Here is a 20156-nt window from a genome sequence, read left to right as displayed (position 1 = left end):
CAGACAGAGCTGTGTGCAAAGGATATTAGGGAAATCTCCCATTTAACATAATTAAACATAAAAAACTACCAAACAGTAATCATTTAGTAACTACATAAGCACCTCGTATTAGAATGATATCTTCAAACTTAAAAAACGAAACAAAAATGACAGAAACGTTCCTGTTTTTCTCCTAATATCTACAATAAAAAGTACAGAACTTTTTCTGTGCTTTTACACATTCCCTCCTGCAATGTAAGCCCAAAGATATGGGATCAGAACGATGCCACCTTGAAATGAAACCGAAAAAAAAAATATTGTAACTGAAATAAATGTACTGAAAACTCTTGTATTGAAACTGAAAAAAATTGATAGTGAAAAACAAATAATTGAAACTGTAATTTTTTTGTTTTCGCTTACAAATTTCTTTTTTTTCCAGTTTCAATCCATTTTTCGGTTTCAAACCATTTTTCAGTTTCACTCTGCTGGCACTGTTTTGGCGTCCAGGGGCGCGCTGGGGGGCCTTCAAGACCTTTTCAAAGTCTTGAAGGCAAGCTAAGCCTGAAGGAAAAAAGAAGGAACACACACATGTAAAGGAAGCACTCAAAACTTGCAGCTATCCTAAATGGGCGTTTTTAAAGTCAGCAAAGAGGCACAGAAAAGAAGATCAGACACCAGCGAGGGAGGATAAGAAGGACAGACGCAACAACATTGTCATCCCCTATGTAGCCGGTGTATCAGAGAAACTCAGGAGAGTTTTCTCCAAGCATGACATCCCAGTGTACTTCAGACCCAGCAACACGCTCAGACAGAAACTGGTTCACCCGAAAGACAAAATGCCAAGACACAAACTTAACAATGTGGTGTATGCTGTACAGTGCAGCGAGGAATGCTCAGACCTCGACATCGGAGAGACCAAACAGCCACTTCACAAGTGCATGGCACACCATAGAAGAGCCACCTCCACAGGACAAGACTCAGCAGTCCATCTGCATCTTAAGGATAAAGGACACTCTTTCGAGGATGCCAATGTTCACATTTTGGACAGAGAGGACAGATGGTTTGAAAGAGGAGTGAAAGAAGCCATCTATGTCCACTGTGAGCGACCATCTTTGAACAGAGGCGGGGGTTTACGACACCAACTCTCTGCCATCTATAATCCAGTTTTGAGATCCCTTCCCAGACGCCTTAACGCCCACTCACATCCTGGGCCATCTGACCTCAGGAATTCGCATGATAAGTGGGGCCAGGTTTCACAATGAACTCACCCGAAACTCTGGCTGATTGGGACCCACGTCCAGTTTCCCACCTTGGCTCAGGCGATTAGAGGATCATCAGGGGGTCCTTTTGTCCCTCTGTGGGGGGATACTCCCACTAGGTTTATATCTGGGACTCTCCACCATTTGACCTTAGAACTGAAGAAGCTTCTCGGATGAGAGGTGAAACGTCTTCAAGTAACTTAAAGAAGTCCAGACGCTTTTCTTTGCAAGCTCTTTTGGCCATGGTGAGTATATCCTTCTCTCATCCTCCCCCTCTTCTCACGAAGCTTCTCCTTCAACCTCAGTTCTCACCTCCTCAGCAAAGAGAAGCAGAGAAGACATCTGCACTGAAGAGGTAAGTGCAAAGAGGTGCAAGGTAAGTGATGACACGTTCTGTGGCCCTTTAAGGGGACGCTGTGGAGCGTGTGAGCAGCTTCAAGTTCCTGGGAGTCCACATCTCCAAGGATCTCACCTGGACGACCAACTGCTCCAAGCTGGTCAAGAAGGCTCACCAGCGCTTCTTCTTCTTGAGGACTCTGAGGAAGAACCACCTGTCCTCAGGCATCCTGGTGAACTTCTATCGTTGCACCATCGAGAGCATCCTGACCAACTGTATAACAGTCTGGTACGGGAACTGCTCTGCCTCGGACCGGAAGGCGTTGCAGAGGGTCGTGAAAACTGCTCAGCGCATCGCCGGAGCACCACTTCCTGCAATAAAAGACATCTACAGGAAGCGGTGTCTGAAAAGGCCTGGGAAAATCATCAAAGACCCCAGTCACCCATCACATGGACTCCTCACCCTCCTGCCCTCTGGGAGGCGCCACAGGAGCCTCCAGACTAAGACCACAGCTGTCAGATTCCTGAACTCTGCCTCCTGACATCTGACCCACGTTAACACATGGACTGAACATACACACACCCACAATGGACAACTGTACCCTCAAACACACAATAATAACATGGACTGAACCACCACTCACAACCACTAGCACTTTATATAGCCTCTGTAGAAACTATCTACACCCTCACTTATCTTAACTGCACTACTGTATAGCTCTGTGTAAATAATCATTCTGTACATTCGATAATCTTTAATCCTACAACTGTTTACAACTTGCATAGTTCCCATTTCTGTATAGCTGTATATCTCAGATTCTGTAAAGTTATTTATTTCATATTCTGTATAGTTTTTCATATTTATATCCTGTTCATATCCTGTACATAGCTTGTACTCACTACAGCCTGTACATACTTATAGTTATAGAATATTCACAACATACTTCATACCGTGTACATTATAACATACCATAATAGACCCATTTCTGTAATATACTCACATATCTATATTATTACTAATATATATTGTAATATATCTATATCACTAAAGCACTTCTGGATGGATGCAAACTGCATTTCGTTGCCCTGTACCTGTGCATGTGCAATGACAATAAAGTTGAATTCTATTCTATTCTATTCTATTCTATTCTATTTGTATAATATTACAGTTTGTGATGCTTTATACATGTTTTTATTGCTTCATTTCAAACTAGGAGATATAAAACAAACCAGTTTTCATAATAGTTTCTGTCTCTTTAGTTGTTTTCTTAATAAGTTATTTGGAACATCATTGCAACCCGTCAGCTTTTTATTGAGGATTTAGAAAGTTGCTGGTGGCCCGAGTGTGTACAGTGGGGTGTTGTTTTTGTCACATGGTGAAAGTGACCTTGGGGGGAGCAAAAAGAACAACTGCACAATTTAGGGATTCACAGACTTTGGTAATCGTTAAAAAAAATGAAGAAAAATTGTTCTGTGTGAACAAGAAGCTCAAATATAAACCCTACTGACACAAATGATCTGCTATCTGTAAGCAGGAAAATGTTTTCATGAGCCTGGGTGAAGCTAATTTGTATGAGTTTAACCTCCTGGTCAAAAACTTTTAGAAGATTAATACGTTCACCTGCTGATTCTTACTTGGCCTGAATGTTTGAATGTTTGCAGTTTCAGGTCCTACTGATCAGTTTTAAGTACTGTAGAAAGTGAGCAGCAATTTAATCGAGTCCTGGGATGAAATGGGACAAAAGGGTAATGTGACAGCCACATTAGTTCCCTTCCCTCGTTTAACAACGTGTAAGCAGACTGCTTTAACCTGCAATTTACTGCATGTTGTTAGGCTGCATGATACAACCACAGTCTGCTAACCACCCGTGGTGAGCGAAGGCTTTGAGGTCTTGCTCGAGCTACTGATGAAGCTTTATCAAAGCTTGTTAAGTTTCCCAACCACATTTCATCTCGATGGTCCAAGGCTTACATCTTTAAGTTCACAAATATACTTCTGTAATTAATCAGTAACCAATTTATTACTTTAAGTTACAGTGTGAGGGGCATTGATGAACATAAATTAGATTTAACTGGATTATGTGTTTAGGTCAAGAGACACAGACCTTCATCTTCAAGAGGCTCTTCTTAAATGTCTGATTACGATGTTTGTGTTTGTCTGCAGCATCACTGTAGCAAAGAGAGTATAACACAAGGCCACAGTCGTGTGGTATTCTGTCCTGCTATTAAGTGAATAAAATACTGAAAAAACATCTAGACACTAAATACAGTCACTGGCCACTTCATTAGTTACACCTTGCCAGTACTGTTTTGGACCTTCTTTCACCTTCGGAAATGCCTTAATTCTTTGTGGCGCAGATTCAACAAAGACCTGGAAACATTCCTCACAGATTTAGTTTCATATTGACATGATAGCATCACACAGTTGCTTCAGATTTGTCGGCTGTGCATCCATGTTGCAAATCTCCTGATCCACCACATGACAAAGATAATCTGCTGGATTGACATCTGTTATAAGATGAGTATACTGTGGTCATAAAACGATGGGCATGGTCAGCAGCACAGCTCAGGGAGGTTGTACCTCTGGAGAGGCCCCTTCCTACACCTGAAGTTTTTACCAGTGAAAAGAACGGAGGTTTCCTCACAGTGTTTCCTAGTGTTTCATCAACAAAGGAGAATTTATTCCTTAGACTGTGCAAAATTTCTTTCATGGTTATCCTGCTGCAAGGGTGAGCTCTGAGATGGGCCCAAGCCATGCTTGCTCCTCAGCAGTCTTTATTTAACCTGATATGTCAAACCCAATTATTGTGGAAGACTGCTCCGACTCTGGTTATGCTTTCTGTTTTTTTAAATGAGCAGAAATAATACTTGCAATAAATGTAGCCTTTATGCAGCTCTGGAGGCTTGGATCGCTGAATTGGAAACCGAAAAAAAAAAATGGTTTGAAACCGAAAAATGGATTGAAACCGAAAAAAAATGGATTGAAACTGAAAAAACAGTTTCAATTAATTGTTTTTCACTATCATTTTTTTTTCTGTTTCAATACAAGATTTTCAGTACATTTATTTCAGTTACAATATTTTTTTTTAGGTTTCAATATTTTTTTCGGTTTCATTTCAAGGTGCCATCGTTCTGACCCCATACAAAGAGTGCTAAGAAGATTTCTTGCATTCAATAGAGCAGCAATTCTTTTATCTTGTACAAAAACAAAAACAGACATGCTGTTGAAATTGCACTTCTTTTTTATATTGAGGGAAAATTGTTAATGATTTCTTACGATAAATCTTCGATTACGATAAATGCTCCAAGTGTTTTGAATAACTTGCTGTTGTTGTTTTAACTGCAGTGCTTTACGCCGTGGCTCTGGGCCAATCAGGAAGCCCACACGACGTTTTGCGCAACGCGTGACGTAGCACCTAGATAGCGACTTTTCGAGCGTTGTACGGAAATGAGATGATTACCTTTGGTTCCCTGAATTTCACAAACGGCAGAGGACTAAACGGGGATTCGGTGGAAAACTAAGCTGAAGGTGTCTGACTACAGATCATTTTCAAACAGCTACTAATTCGTACTACTTTATCTAATAAAAGAATAGCGAGCTTACTCGTTAGCCGCCAGGACAACTAGCTCGCTTACTAAGCTATGATAACAACGAGGCTGGGAACGAAACCCGACTCCCTCTTCAGGTTGTTGACTTTTTTCCTCTTTCTTTTTCTGTTCTTACTACATTATAATTTTATCGAGTGTACGTGGCAGTGTTTTCACAGACACTGTAATTATACAACAAATCTCGGTCAAACGTACAGCTAGCTAGTAATCTGAATAAAAACAAAACAAAAAGAAGTAATCAAAACTAAGAAGTCACGAGAGCGTACTGTTGGGTGACAAGACAGCTAATGCGTATCAAAGAGAAAGAGCCACGATTTAAATAGCCGTAAATGCCTTTTTAAGGCTATCAATATCATAATTCAGATTTTCGATAGGACAGCCATCGGTAATGTCTTCGGCTGTATGTCTGATGTGGTTATAGATGTTACATACGCACATTTGCGCAGACTGGACGTTTTCCTGGTGATTGATTTGTCACGTTATTTGGTTCTGTGAAAAAACCTGAGGCATACATGTAGTACAACCTGTTGTTTGGCTAGAAGAAACCGCCCACAACAGGTATGATTGATGTTGTTTTGCAGGTGTTGGAATGCACTGTGTGTCTCACTGGTGCAAAGGCTTTGATTTAACCACAGGGTTTATCTAACACAGATGGCATCGAGTTAGTAAGGTGCTGTGAATTTGATACATTGCTTCTGAATACAGCATGCAGATGATAAACACCAAGGCGCACTGATTCACAGATTGTCCTCACTAATGACACCTTTTTCTCTCCCTGTCTGACTCTGTCTGATGTTCAGGTCGCTTTTCCAATGAGGAGAACTCGCCCTTTTGGCCCCGTGCATCACCCTTCCTCGCCATGGCAAAGCTCTATCTGCCTACTTTCCTCTTACTGATTTTTCTGTCCTCCTTCGTCCTCCTGCTGCTCATCCTTCTGACCCCTGTCACCCCCTCACTTCCTTTAGCGCCTGCCTCTGATCCCTCACTTTGGCCGTCACCCTCTTGCAGTCCAGGTCAGTCCTGGGCGGTTCGACTGCACATTGGTCTTAATCACAAGGAAGAAGATGGTGAACACGGTGCTGTGCACATGGATTTCATAGCCAACAAGGTAGAGTACTTCATTCATGCTTTTTCAGATTAGACTTAAGAGCTTGCTATTTGCTGTTGATATTGTAACCATAATAGGCCATTTCGTACACTTGCATTTGGACTTAACACATTCACATTCATTAGCTTTTCATTTCACCAAACCTTTCAGTTGTTTGTTTTTTGCTCCCTGTTCGTATTCTCTTTTTATCCCATGGTCTCTTATCTATGTAGTGATTTGACAGGGTTTGTTTTACAGGTTTGCTGTAAAAATGCTTTAGGACCAAACAGTTCTGTGAAGCATTCTCACTACGATACTTCCCACAGAACTGCATACTGTTAGATCTTTTACGTTTTCCTTTTCTTCTTTTTTTTCCATTCACACAACTGATTGCATTTCTGAGCAACATATCCAACAGCCAGCCAGCTGTTGGCATAACAACAACTAAGCTACAAACACAAGAATGAGTTGGAGGACGCTGTGATTTGGAACATGTGTTTACTGAGTGTCAGGAGTTTCATGATAATGCTGTAGTTGAAAATTAGAGATGTGATTTGGTTCACTTTTAAAATGCATAACATAACATTACAAGTGACTCATTACTTACATGTTAAGTACCGTATACAGAGAGCTGCTAATCTTACACCGAGGCTTCCTGCAGTTCCTGGTGCTGCTCCTGATTACCTCCAAAACCCCACTAACCAATCACACCTACCCACATTAAGAGCACATGCCAGCCTGTTGGAGTTATATTCCAGTAAATCATACCAATAGTGATTCACTTTCATGATCTTCTCATGGTATGTCAGTTAGCACCTGCCAACAGTTCCTTCAGTCTGGATACACACACACACACACACACACACACACACACACACACACACACACACACACACACACACACACACACACACACAATTTGGACTTCCTCCAAATGTTATAAGATCTATAAAAAGGTTTCTCTGGACCAGCAGTGCCTTACATTAGTCTTACATGAAGGTGGCCACGTTTAGATGCATTGTCCTAGTTTAATTTTTTCAGTCGTCATCTTTGTTCTCTCTTGTCACAGGTAGCGGAGCAGGCTGGGCTGCACAACCATGGCCAGATAGGACACCTGGAAGGCCACTACTTGCTGTGCTCTACAAAGCCCGGTGCTGGGTCTGTAGGACGCATCAAGAGACAAACTCTCCGGCCTGAGGATGTTTTAGCAGGACACCCTCATGTTATGTGGTACTCTCAGGAGAGAGTGCTCAGCCGCTCAAAGAGATCGATGGCCTTCAATGACCCCAACTACCCCAAACAGTGGCACCTGGTGAGGATGCATATTAACGAGCGACCGTGGCTCAGGGGTTGGGAAGCGTATCTGTAACCGGAAGGTCGCCGGTTCGATCCCTGGCCTCTCTGTCCTGGTCGTTGTGTCCTTGGGCAAGACACTTTACCCTACTTGCCTACTGGTGTTGGCCAGAGGGGCCGATGGCGCGATATGGCAGCCTCGCTTCTGTCAGTCTGCCCCAGGGCAGCTGTGGCTACAACTGTAGCTGCCTCCACCAGTGTGTGAATGTGAGAGTGAATGAATAGTGGCATTGTAAAGCGCTTTGGGTGCCTTGAAAAGCGCTATATAAATCCAATCCATTATTATCATCATTATTATTATTATATGACTGACTCTGTCTTTATGATGAAATGTGGCATTAACATTTTTAACTAATTCAGAGGCTGACAATCAATTCATATCTTAATTAAAAAGCACTTTTAGCTCTAAATTCTATTTTAACAACTCAATCAGAATGGAATTTAAGCCAGGCAATTTAAGTGTGAATCAATGTAACAATCTGTGTGCGACGTGACATTTGGTGTTATTTTTAACGGTTATGCCAAATGCTACGGAGCAATATCAGACAGCTTACCAAGGAGAGAGAAGGAAAGTAAATTGTTGCCTAAAGTGAGAATGAAGTGCAAAGTGAAAAGCTAAATACTGCCTCTCAGTTGATTGTAACCTTTGAGCTTGCGCCTCTTTTATAGTTTCCTGATTTATAAGCTTATTACTTTGTTTTTCACAGCTGTCCAATATGTGGGTACAAAAACACAAAACAGCCATAGTGGATTTCAAAGCTCTGATTGGCTTCACAGAAATGCTTGTTGTACAATAAGACCCATACTGCCAGATACACCACTTCACCTTTTCTCCTTCTGTTCTCTTGTTTTGATTTTTGTTCTCGTTTTGATTTACCTTGACATTTCTATTTCCACCTCTTCCTCTCATCCTTTTTTTACCCTGTTTTTGCAGCACAATGACGTCAGTAAGGGCATGGACATCAACGTGACAGGAGTGTGGGAGCGTAACATTACCGGCCAGGGAGTCACAGTGGTGGTTGTTGATGACGGGGTGGAGCACACCCACCAAGATATTCAGCCAAATTATGTAAGTCAAAACTGTCTAAGCAATTTTTTGATTTATTCCTATTGCTTAACAATGGGAACTGGCATGGATTTATTTGTTTCGTAGGGAATCCAGTGTTGAATCACTGTAATCGATACTTTTTTTTTAGTCAATTCTGCCAGTGGGCTTTTGTATTATAGTTTAGCAACTGCAGGCCAGACAAGAATCATCTTGCTGTGGAGGAACCACTGTGGCAGATTTAACTTTAAACAGCATGTTGTAGATCAGAGGAAAGTTATAAAGTAGAGAGAATGTCGCTGTCAGCAGAAGGGAAGCAGTTTTTTTGTTTTGTTTTGTTTTTTACAGTGTAGACAGACTTACAGTCCGCACTAGTAGAAAGGTGATCACACAGTGAAGAGAACATCAAAGTGAATTGGATAATAAGAAGTTCTAGTTGTAATAGTTTTCTTGATTGTCTTATTAACGATTCTAGTAATGTTTAAAAACTGATTTTATGTCCTCCTTAGAGTCCAGAAGGCAGCTACGACCTTAACTCAAATGACCCAGACCCCATGCCTCACCCTGACATTCACAGCGACAACCACCACGGTACTCGGTGCGCTGGGGAGATTGCAGCTGTTTCCAACAACAGCTTCTGCGCAGTGGGAGTGGCCTATGGCAGCAAAGTAGCAGGTACAGACCGGAAAATCTTGATTTTTTTTTTTTTTCCGTTGTTAAAATCTGAAGATGACAGAGTTAATACTGAATTTATCTCATTTGTGACTTGTTGCTTGCTTCTAAGGTATTAGAGTGCTCGATGGCCCGCTGACAGACAGCCTGGAGGCTATAGCCTTTAACAAACACTACCAAGTTAATGACATCTACAGCTGCAGGTCCGACTGTTTCCCCTGTGTAATTAAGCGGTGTTTTAATATGCTGTAATATCATATTAATGAAGGTTCTCATGTTCTTGCTGATGTTGCTCGTTGTGTGTTTTTTAGTTGGGGTCCAGATGATGATGGGCATACTGTGGATGGACCTCATCCTCTGGGCAAGGTGGGATCATCTATTCACAGAACTCTTTGTCCAGCAGAGGGCAGTAAAACACAACAGCTCAGCAGCTTGGACATGTAGAGGACCACTGCAGATTTTCACTTCATGTTTTTGTTATTTTTTTTGTTTTTATGCTAATGACTTGTTTGTTGTCCCTGTTCCACAGGCAGCTCTGCAGCACGGGGTGATTGCAGGCAGACGAGGATTCGGGAGCATCTTTATAGTTGCCAGCGGTAACGGTGGTCAGTACAACGACAACTGCAACTACGACGGGTACGCCAACTCAATCTACACCATTACAATCGGTAAGAACCGGACATTCTTAGGCGTGCCTGTGCCCGCCCTGTTTCTGCAGGTTTATTTGTGCAGTATGTGTGGCGCATGCAAGTAGTTTCTGTGTTTGTTTGATGCAGGAGCGGTCGACGAGAAAGGCAAGATGCCATTCTATGCTGAGGAGTGCGCATCCATGCTGGCCGTCACTTTCAGCAGTGGGAGGGGCTCTTTGAGGAGCATTGTAAGTCTCATCAAACAAAGACAACTAAAAGAATTAAGTGCATGAATAGCGAGTCAACTTAGTTTAGCTTCATTTAGCTGGGTTAATAGTGGCCATGACAGTGGTTTGACACCTTACATGTTCGGTGAAATTCAGACTAGAGGTGTGTGCGTTCTGAACTAGACAAACAGCTTTAAATCATGTGCATCATGTGTAAAGTAAGCAACTAGACAGAGATTGACTCAAAGGTGAGTCTTGGCATTCTTCCAAGTGGATGTTAGCACAGTTTGTAGATAACTACAGCATTGCGTGATGCTAAATGTAGCAGAAATTTAAAAGTTTAACTAATATTTGAACTGCAGTCTTTAAAGAAATTTGTGGAGGCAGGCTGTTCTGTATCTCCACTCAAGCTGAAATAACTTGTTACATGATTACAAGTATAATAAAAAGTTCCCAAAAATTGTTACTCTCTCCAAAGCCTTCTTTCCACTAGCACAGACTTGGCTTTGCTTGACTCTGTTTTTCCATTAGGTGGTAGTAGCAGGAGGCCAGGGTTCCAACTGTTTGCGTTGCATGCAAATGATGTTACGGGACTTCTGTGCTGCTGTGCGGCACCAATGACCACACCCACATTGAGGTGGTGCTAAATTTTAATCAAAAATCACCAAAACAGAGTAAAGTCGAGCCAAGGTGGCACTGGAAAGGAGACATAAAGTTGAGTTGTGTCTAGGTGAGCTGTCAACCTCTTGGCCAGCACACACGTGTGAGTGAACAGATGATCGCCAATATAGAAAATCTATATAAAATTTTCAAAAGGGTCTGTTTCTTGCTCTACATGTTTAAAAACTGTTGTGCTGCGTATATTTAACCTTACTGATTAAGCCTGCAGATACCAAACTCCAAGACATGACATGCAGACCAGTGTGTTTGAGTTCTCTACTGGAAAGGTCTAAAACTGTAGTGATGGGGACAGCTGTTTGAAAGAGCAGCTCCACATCAAGAGCAACAGGGAGTGTTTTCATCTGAAAACCATGACTAATGTTGACAGGGGTAAGAGCCCATTGAAGCCGCTGACTTGTATTTGCTGTTGTTTGTGCATCACCACGGTAACGCAGTTTGGAGCGGCGGATGTCATCGCCTGAGGGAGAAGAGCTTAGCCAGGAGTGGGCTGCTGACCACAGTATGGTCACAGGCCAAATGCTGTCCAGACGCTGCCTGTTAGTTCAATAGTCTCCAGAAACTTTTACCAAGAACAGCTGCTGTCACCAGCGCGCTGAGTTGGGATTTATTATTGAGTTTATAACATCTGGACAGTCATGAGAAAAAAAAGTAGTGATATCTTAGAAATTACTTCTAAGCTGTTGGCAGTTTTTGCATCTTGTACTAATGGAGGATTGAAGATATTTTAAGGGCTTCAACTCTCATAAAAATAATGTAAGTCCCAAATAATAGCTGTGACTAATTAAAACATGATGCTCAGTGTTGGAGATGAAGAAATTCAGTTGTTTGAAATAAATACACCATGACTATTTCTAAAAGACATGTGGGCCTTAGAAAACCTCGTATATGAGTTAAAAAAGAGCCTCTAATGCTTTGAACAATGGTGACCACGGTTTGGCAGCATATTTTGTTTCTCATGTGTCCATCACATACTGACTTTTACATCAGTGTATCTGGTAGATAGCAGCAGTTGTACTGGCAGCATTTGATTGACTGAATGATTACACTTTGCTACCTTCACTAGGTGTCACCACAAATAGCAGTTATATCGTTGTAGAACGGCGCTTCATTATTCATTACTGGACAACTACAAGGGGCTGCAGTCTGCGTGGCCTTGCCAACAGCTCTAATACCTGTAGTGGATGTTGTAAATAAGGAGGTTGAAAGTTAGAACAAATGATTGGATGTGTAACTATTAGACTCAGGCAATGCATTACCCACTTAAATAGGTGGCTCAAGGATGGCTTCCTTCAAGGAATGATAGTAAGAGACTGGTTGATTATTTTCCTCAAGCACAACTTTCTAGGGGCAAACAGTTCTTTGTTAATGTTGGCTGTGTCATCTTTGATCAGTGGGACTAAACCCAAGATACTCATGAACAGTTTACTGGTTACTTTGTTTTCTGTTCACTGTTGTTATGTTGCACAGCTCGCTGAGCTTAGCACTCTGTTGGATTTGCATGTTTAAGGTTTAGTTTGTTCTTGTTTTCATCAGCTGAGAAATATTAGTTGCTGTTCATGCTTTTATCTCATCTTTGGACTATTGTAATTTACTCTTCGTCTGCCTCAGTAAAACCTCCTTGGACCATCTATATCTTCCACAGATTGCTGCTGGTAGGCTTACCAGATCCCCCAACGTTGCTCATCTCACACAGCTGCTGATCTCAATGCACTCACTCCCTATTAAATTTAGAATTCAATGCAAAGTTCAACTTTAGCACCGAAATATATCAGTGAACCTTTGCAGCTATGTGTCACCAGTAGGACTTTCAGATGTTCTGATCAGGGTTTGTGTCCAGCCATAAAAATTCCTCATTTAAAAAGCTAACTGGGCCTTAGTATTTTATTTTGTCTTATCGTCTGTTTCGTTTTTAATTGTCTGTGTTTGATATGAACCACATTGTGATTTTCATCTTAAAAGGTGCTATATAAATGAAACGTTCTTAATAAATTACTTATTGTGGATCAGGAGACACTGCACATTGGTGGCATATTAACACAGTGCAACAGCACAGAAGACCAAAATACATCATCTTCTTACTAGCTAAACAGAGAGTGTATTGAAAATCATACTGCAATACCACCCACATCCAATCATAATTGCCTTTTTAAAAACATTTTTGAGACCCAGTACATGTACAGCACTGCGCTGTATTTGATGTCCATGAGAAAACAGCAAAAGATCAACAGCTGGGAATAGCTGTTGATCTTTTGCTGTTTGCTCAAGGAGGTGTCTGGATTGTCTTTGTCTGTGTATACACATTTTAATGTATTCCTCCCTGTGGTTTTGTTCGTTTAACCTCATTTATTTTACTTTTTTTAATCTTAATGTGGCTCTTAAATTCTTCTCTGGGTGTTGCCAGTGTCAAATTGTACTCCAATAACTGCACATACAGAGGGCTGAACTCTGGTTACATTCGTTCAAATGGGTCAAGATGGCTTTTTAAAAGGGTTTGAGGGTTTGATAACAGTTTATATTCAGACTCCTGACAGTTTTTACTACCGTGACACTGTTTATACTGTGCACAGTTTCTCCAAACTATCCTTCCAACACTCAGCCCATCTGTGTGGTTCTTCAGGTGACTTCAGACTGGTCCATGCAGGGGGGCACAGGTTGTACCGAGGGCCACACCGGTACGTCTGCTGCAGCACCCCTGGCAGCAGGAATGGTGGCACTCATGCTGCAGGTCCGGCCCTGCCTCACCTGGAGGGATATCCAGCACATCATCACCTTCACTGCCACCAAGGTAAGCCTGATGAAATTCAGAAACTTGGTTATTACAGTACACACACACACACACACACACACACACACTAACATTTGCATTATTTGGTGTAATGTAATTGTCGAGTATCTTTTTGAGTAAAGCCCTTGTGTGTTCTGTTGTTCAGCCAATCAGGTCACAATACCAGCTGTTCACAGAATGATTCAAAATGACATGTCAAAACCTGAAAGGTGAAAATGGGATGCAAAGTAAACTAAATGTAGGCTCTGACACAATTTAGCTCACAGTTCTAACAGTGTTTTGAAATCTTCCCTTAATCTTTTTTTCAGCAGTGTTTTGCTTCAGTGGCTAAAAATCAAGAGTTATTGGCTTATAAAAATTTGTGAGTCTTCATCGCTGACATATAGAGTGCAGTAAAAACAGACAAGCGGGAGAAAGTGGTGATTTCAGTAACATGCAGCTACGGCCCAGCCAACCAGGAATCAAAGAGAGAACTCGGCTGATTAGTCCCTGTGTTAAGTCTTGTGACTGTCGAGCTCCACAAGTTATTTTTATTATTAAGGAATTGTGTGTAGATTGTCAGGATATGGTGACAATTTTTTTTATTTTAATTTTTTTCGTAGCCTTGGAAAGTCCTGCTAATTTTTCTGCACTTCCGATATCGTCAGCGTGTGATGTTGAATGCATTTTGATACATATGAAGCCTCATCTACCCCCATTATTGCTAGTTACTCTTCCAGTAATCATAAATAGTAAAGCAATGCTTCGAGTGTTATGAAGGCCAGATAAAGAATCAGCTTTTATATGGATGGGTAAGCCCTGTCCAAACTTACTGCTGCTATATTTACATAGTTACAGGCAGCAGCCAGTTTATATGAGACTCAGAGAGCCAGCCTTTGTCCAGGGGTAACAAAATTTGCCTAAGAGGAAAGCTGGCTCATTAACGTGCCAGATCTGATGTATCTCATTTCCCAATACTCCTGGAAGTGGTCTCTGTTGTTTATTTTGTCATTTCTGTTGCTCAATAAAAGCATAAACTCGATCTTGGCTGTGTTTGTTTTGACAGTGCGACAGTAGTGCCGACTGGAAGGTGAACGGAGCAGGATTTCATCACAGCCACCAGCACGGCTTCGGTCTGCTCAACGCGTGGAGGCTCGTCAATGCCGCCAAGGTTCACACATACGCACGTAGAGACACAGCCACTGCTCTCAATAAAGATGTCCACTCCAGGTTAGGCTGAAGATGTCTCTGGTTTCTGTTTCAGGTGTGGGAGTCAGTGCCATTCCTCTTGTCCTATCAGAGCTCTGTAATAAAGGAGGAAACCCCCATTGTGATCTATCCCGATGAGCTCGTCCTTACCTGGGAAGGTAACCCTGCCTCAGTGTCTACTCTTCTCTCTCAGCTCTGTACTGGACATTTACTTGTCAAGTTTACGCACTGCACTCATGTAGCTAACTCCCTCTGCCCCTCCCTCTCTGCCTGCCTGCTCCTCAGACAGGCTGCTTGTCCATATTTGGTAATGTTCTCTTTGTTTGTGAGTTCCCTTGGCGAAATTATTTTTCCAGATTTCTTTGCAGGTTTTTTTTTCCCATTTTCTTCAATTTTTTTCTGATATAACTACTTTAACATTTCTCACTATTCATTTTGTTCCTTCATCACTTCTTACCGCTCTGAATCTCTCACATTCAGCTATCTGTGTATGTAATCTCTCCCTTGTTCAGTTTTTTCGCATATGGTGACCTCATTCTAGCAGAAACATTTCCTTCTCCCTCATCTCCTCCTCTCCTCCCTCGATCTGTATCTTCCCTCTTTTATGGGCTTGTTGATTTCAGGAATACAGCCAGATGTGTGTGCGTCTGTGTGTGTGCGCACAAAGAGCTGCTGTTAAAGAGGTGCTGTACTCCACATTTTCTCCTTTAAGCGTCGTTTCAGTCAGTATTGGTTGGGGCTCTTTTTTTCTTCACCACTGACGCTGTTCAGACCTGCCCGTCACACTACTCGGGGTTTGTTGTGGTAGTTTCTATGTGTTTTGGCTGACTCACTAACACGCCCCCTTTAGCTTTTCAAAATTTCTTCTTCCCATGTGAACATTTTCTCCACTTGTAAGCGCACGCTGCAACTTGCTCTGACCTGTTCATGGCCAGTCACATCAGGTTTCATCAGCCCAGCTCAGGGCGAGTGGGTGACGTTAGTTTACAGACAACTTGAGTTTGACTTTTCTGAGGGAGAGAGGATGTGTGGGAGCTCGCAGTCTCACGTTCCTGTGAAGAATAGAGGTTTTAGGTTGCTGTGAGGTGAAGGAACGCCAGTGAGTTAGTTGTAAAAGAGAAACACGATGGTAAAAGCTCACAGCTGCTGCGTCATCACATTCTAACCCAGAGCAGTCATTTAGCAGAGTTGGTTTGTGTGGTATACTCAAACCTGTCATCTCAGACAAAAGTTGGGATTGAAAAAAAAGTTTCAACAATCTTACATCATTTTTATAACTCTACACTGAATTTATTTAGTTTGGCCTAAGGCTCATGACCAGCCCAATGACAAAGATATAAAAAAAACCATCATCTGCTTATTTAGAAAAGCATGCAGTCTTTTATCCCAGGATACATCTTCATCTTCATGTGTCTTCCCTTCTTGAGCTATGAGCACAGGTCAGCAGCGTGCTGTCTGGAGTTTATTACGCACTCACCCCCGCACCCTGTTTATTGAATGCATATCAGGTTTCCTTAAAATTTCCAGTGAAAACCACTGCCAGACCAGTGCATTCATGGAAAATCTTCCAAAATCTGAAGTTGATTTGAACTCTGAGCTGTCAGAGCTTCTAGCATTTAAAACCTTTCTCCAAGCTTCTTCTTTGTCCTTTATTTCATTTCCCCTCTACAGTTGCTTTCTTTTCCTTCTTACTTTCCTCTTCTCCATGTGTCTCCTTGTCCTTGCTGCCCCTCCCTTTTTCTCTACATCTGTCCCATGCCTCTCCATCTTACCGTCCACACCTCTGTTTACACGTCTCCTCCTCTCTCCTTGGGCCCTCTGCGTCCTTCCCTGCCCCGAGGATGTGTTCAGCCCTACATGGTCAGATAGAGCCATGGCCCATTAGCACTCAGAGCCCAGGAAATACCAAGAAATTACCAGACACTCGCACTGGGAGGGCAAGAGGTGGTCAGGAAGACTCACTGATAACAGATTCACGTTTGAGGGAAGATTGAAATTATAGAGTGGTTTTTATTGATTTGCTCTGTTTTAAAGTCTCTCCAGATTAGGACTGATTTCATTCATTAGCTAAACTCTAATTGTTTTTAAAGGAAATGTTATTTGCTTTGTCATAACAGCAGCAAAGAAGTTTTACTGAAATAAAGTTTTGTAAATAATAGGACGAGTAGAAAATTGAATTCTTATCACCGCCGTATTGTGAAGCAGCACTTAAAATGACGCTAGTGAGCCCTGAAATAGAAACTTAAACATGCATTCTGAATGATTTCAAGCATATTCACATACTCTTCATTGTTTACCAGGTTAGAATAAAGGGTCAAACTGTCAAACATACAAACAGTGTGAGCCGCTCTGTCTCCTCTCCATCAGTCTCTGCTGCCGACCTGAGACAATCTGGAATGGAGACCCTGGAGCATGTGGCCGTGACCGTGACAGTCATCCATCCTTGCCGTGGCAACGTGGAGTTCGTGTTGATCTGCCCCAGCGGTATGACATCAGTCATCGGGGCTCGCCGTGCCATCGACAGGTAGTTTCTGTCTTTGAGCTTTGTAAAACAACACTTTACGGAAAATGGTAATTGTAAAACGTACTCACGTTTAAGGTTTCTAATGTATCTCAAGATTGCACTGAAAATTGTTTGTGCTGCAGTCTAATGTAGCTGTGTGTGTTTTGTGCTCATAGAGATAATGCAGGCTACCAGGACTGGACTTTCTCCACTGTGCGCTGCTGGGGAGAGAGAGCCCAGGGCCTCTACACCCTCAAGATCTCTGACCACAGTGAGTTTCTGCCCTGCTTACAGCTTGACTTGTTTGGGTTTTTAAATTTTTTTATTTGTTTGACTCTTCATCATGACCTCCTCACTCCACTTTTTCTGTAGAAGATGAATCTTCTGTCCAGTGTGCCACTGTGGGAGTGCTGAAGGAGAGGAAGTTGACTCTGTATGGTTCATCTATGTTGTTCAGCGAGGTCAAGGAAAGACAGAGGCAAGAACCGATACACAGTCGGCATAACACTTGCGCAGATGTTTGGAGTGAACATGTGATTTTTAGGAAGATGTTCTGTGAGTTTGATGGGCTGTGCATCGATTGACAGGCTGGTGGAGGAGGCAATGACTGGGAAGTATCTGCACAGCAACTTCTCTCTGCCCTGCCCTCCAGGCCTGGACCTGCCTCCAGAAATCACCAAGCCCTTCACATCCAACAACCTCAAGGTAAACAGCGCGGCGTTTACGTTGCACACTCAGACAAGCCGCGTCATGGTTACCATGCTGTTGCCCACTGTGTGCTTCAGTCTTTTGAGTTCTTTGCGGACTGTGTTAATTTTCTCCCTGGGGAGGTGATGTGTGTTTGTTGTTGTTTTTTAACATGTTTCTTGTACAACTTTCATGGTTTTAACCATCAATCAGGGAAGTGTTTATCATAAAGTCTCCAGTGATTAAATATATCCTCAGGCCTTCATCTTTCTTATTTAGTTAAGATGTGCGTAACTTAACTTAGCAGTAGGATGGTGGACATGTGAGAGGGTAACTAAAATCTGTGAGCCCCTGGAGAAAAGGGTATAAAACAAATCGAGTATTGATTAATTAACCCTTCAGCTAACCTTTAGGTGTGTGTGCTCCTTCTCCTTTTCCATTCTTTATCAGCTCCCTTCCTTTGCACTTTACCAGCACATTCAGCCATCACTGATTGACTCTTCCTGTGGTGATTTACATTCCTTGTTTCTATAACCTGTGTCCTCCTCCTCTTCCAGTTCATGCTGTTGCTTGGCTGTTTTGCTCTCTTCTGGTCCCTCTACTACACATTGGAGGTTATGATGGCCCACGTAGACTTCAGGGTCCTTCTCTGCTTGCCCAGGAGACGGGGTGGTCACAGGAGGGGGCGACAAGGGAAAGGAGTGGAGGAGGCACTGATTGGGGATGAGGAGCAGGACTCAGGGGTGGAGTTGCAGGCTGTGCTGGACTCTGATGTCAAAGAGCCGCTTGCCAGTGGAGAATGGCTGGCAACATAGCACTGAGCCAGATTAAGGGCTAAAACCATCACACTGTTAGTCCTTATAGGACCTCTCAGGCTTACACCTTCATTTTGCCACTCACCAACTTAGCCTTCCACACTCAGCTTCCAGCAGTGGTGTTGGAGGGTCAAACCAGTGCACTCTTGTCCTTCTTTGCATTCCCCTTAAGAGTGGCCTTCAGTGTGTTTGTGCTGCACGCAAAGGTGTGTGGCTTGTGCACATCCCCTTAATAAAGGTGATCACATTTTTTTTCTGCGATCTCTTTAGACATGGAAGAAAAAATTTGGTACGAAGGTTAAAATTCCTGTAAAGTAAGTTAATGCACAGGTCTGGTATGACCATCAGATGGACTTAACAGGGTTCCTGGTTTAATTACATGTGTGAAAGTGTTCATTTGCTCATATGTTTAAAATGTAACCTCAAAGAAGAGCTTGATAGGATACAATACACCTGTGGAAGGAAGAACTGAGATGTGCACTTAAAAAAAAAAACAGGTGTGAAAGTGTGTGTGTGTGGTGTAACCTGAGCGATTGTGTTTGTGATATGCAAGGTCTTCCATGGAAAAAGTGACCTATGGTAAAATGTGAGGCTTCAAGTGGGTACTGTATTTCAATAAAAAGATTGCTTTTTGAGGAAATTCCTTTATGCATTTATTTTTTTAAGCCTGGTGTTGTTTTCTGTGGCTTATCTACTACTGAGAATTTACAAATAAAAGAAAAATACAAACTTGAAATGGGATTTTTGCATTGTGGGATTTGCAAATAAATTTTTTAATAAAGTATAATATATAGACAATGTGCCTGCTGTACAGATGTACTATGCTGATGGTGTTTTTACAGTGCTTTTTTTTTTTAAAGACTATTAAAGAAGTATAATTTTTTTAATGTAAACAGTGTTTGGAGTGATATTGAAAACCATTACTGTGCAAGTCACAGGCAAGTTCAGTGATAATAAACAATGCTTGATTAAGTTTTCTCTTTGACTGATTTTTGTACTTTTAAAATAGTTTTAAAACCAAGTTCACACAAGCACACACCTCCAGTAAGTCACCTGTATAAATTAATCTGGTATGGTAAATGTGTGTGTTGAGTGGTTTTACACATTTTTTTTAATCGAATAAGTCATTTGAATTGAGTAACTGACTACATTTCAAGGTAATCTGAAACAATCCTGGGTATGGTTACAGAGGTTTTTAAAGTCTATTATGGTAACAGTTGCAACATTAACTTGCACTGAACACAAACAACAGCATGGATACAAAGTAAAGCAAAAACAAAGAAAAATTAACCAATGGGAAT

At 41.9% G+C, this 20156-nt stretch overlaps 1 protein-coding gene across 3 annotated transcripts; it reads left to right on the top strand.

Moving 5' to 3' along the window:
• The first annotated feature begins 4959 nt into the window (after positions 1-4959).
• pcsk7 (proprotein convertase subtilisin/kexin type 7) lies at positions 4960-19827 on the top strand. 3 transcript variants are annotated; one of them, XM_085479312.1, is made up of 17 exons: positions 4960-5103; positions 5984-6291; positions 7340-7582; positions 8558-8692; positions 9178-9343; positions 9453-9543; positions 9652-9706; positions 9870-10008; positions 10117-10217; positions 13495-13662; positions 14708-14812; positions 14906-15008; positions 17218-17374; positions 17530-17624; positions 17726-17831; positions 17941-18058; positions 18598-19827. In XM_085479312.1, exons 2-17 carry the CDS (start codon positions 6043-6045, stop codon positions 18853-18855), a joined length of 2289 nt encoding a protein of 762 aa, XP_085335438.1. In that variant the 5' UTR covers positions 4960-5103; positions 5984-6042; the 3' UTR covers positions 18856-19827. The 3 variants fall into 3 exon arrangements, with proteins under 3 accessions (XP_085335438.1, XP_085335437.1, XP_085335439.1); XM_085479311.1 differs by having other exon boundaries at positions 4960-5260; XM_085479313.1 differs by lacking the exon at positions 4960-5103 and adding an exon at positions 5793-5853.
• The last annotated feature ends 329 nt before the right edge of the window (positions 19828-20156 follow it).

Source organism: Copadichromis virginalis, linkage group LG14 (assembly GCF_057382275.1).
Source record: "Copadichromis virginalis isolate Kocher_CV1m ecotype Utaka linkage group LG14, C_Virginalis_male_GT1.1, whole genome shotgun sequence".
NCBI classification, from domain to species: Eukaryota; Metazoa; Chordata; class Actinopteri; order Cichliformes; family Cichlidae; genus Copadichromis; species Copadichromis virginalis.
The sequence above is the reverse complement of the archived record's forward strand: the minus strand, read 5'-3'. Positions and strand labels throughout refer to the sequence as shown.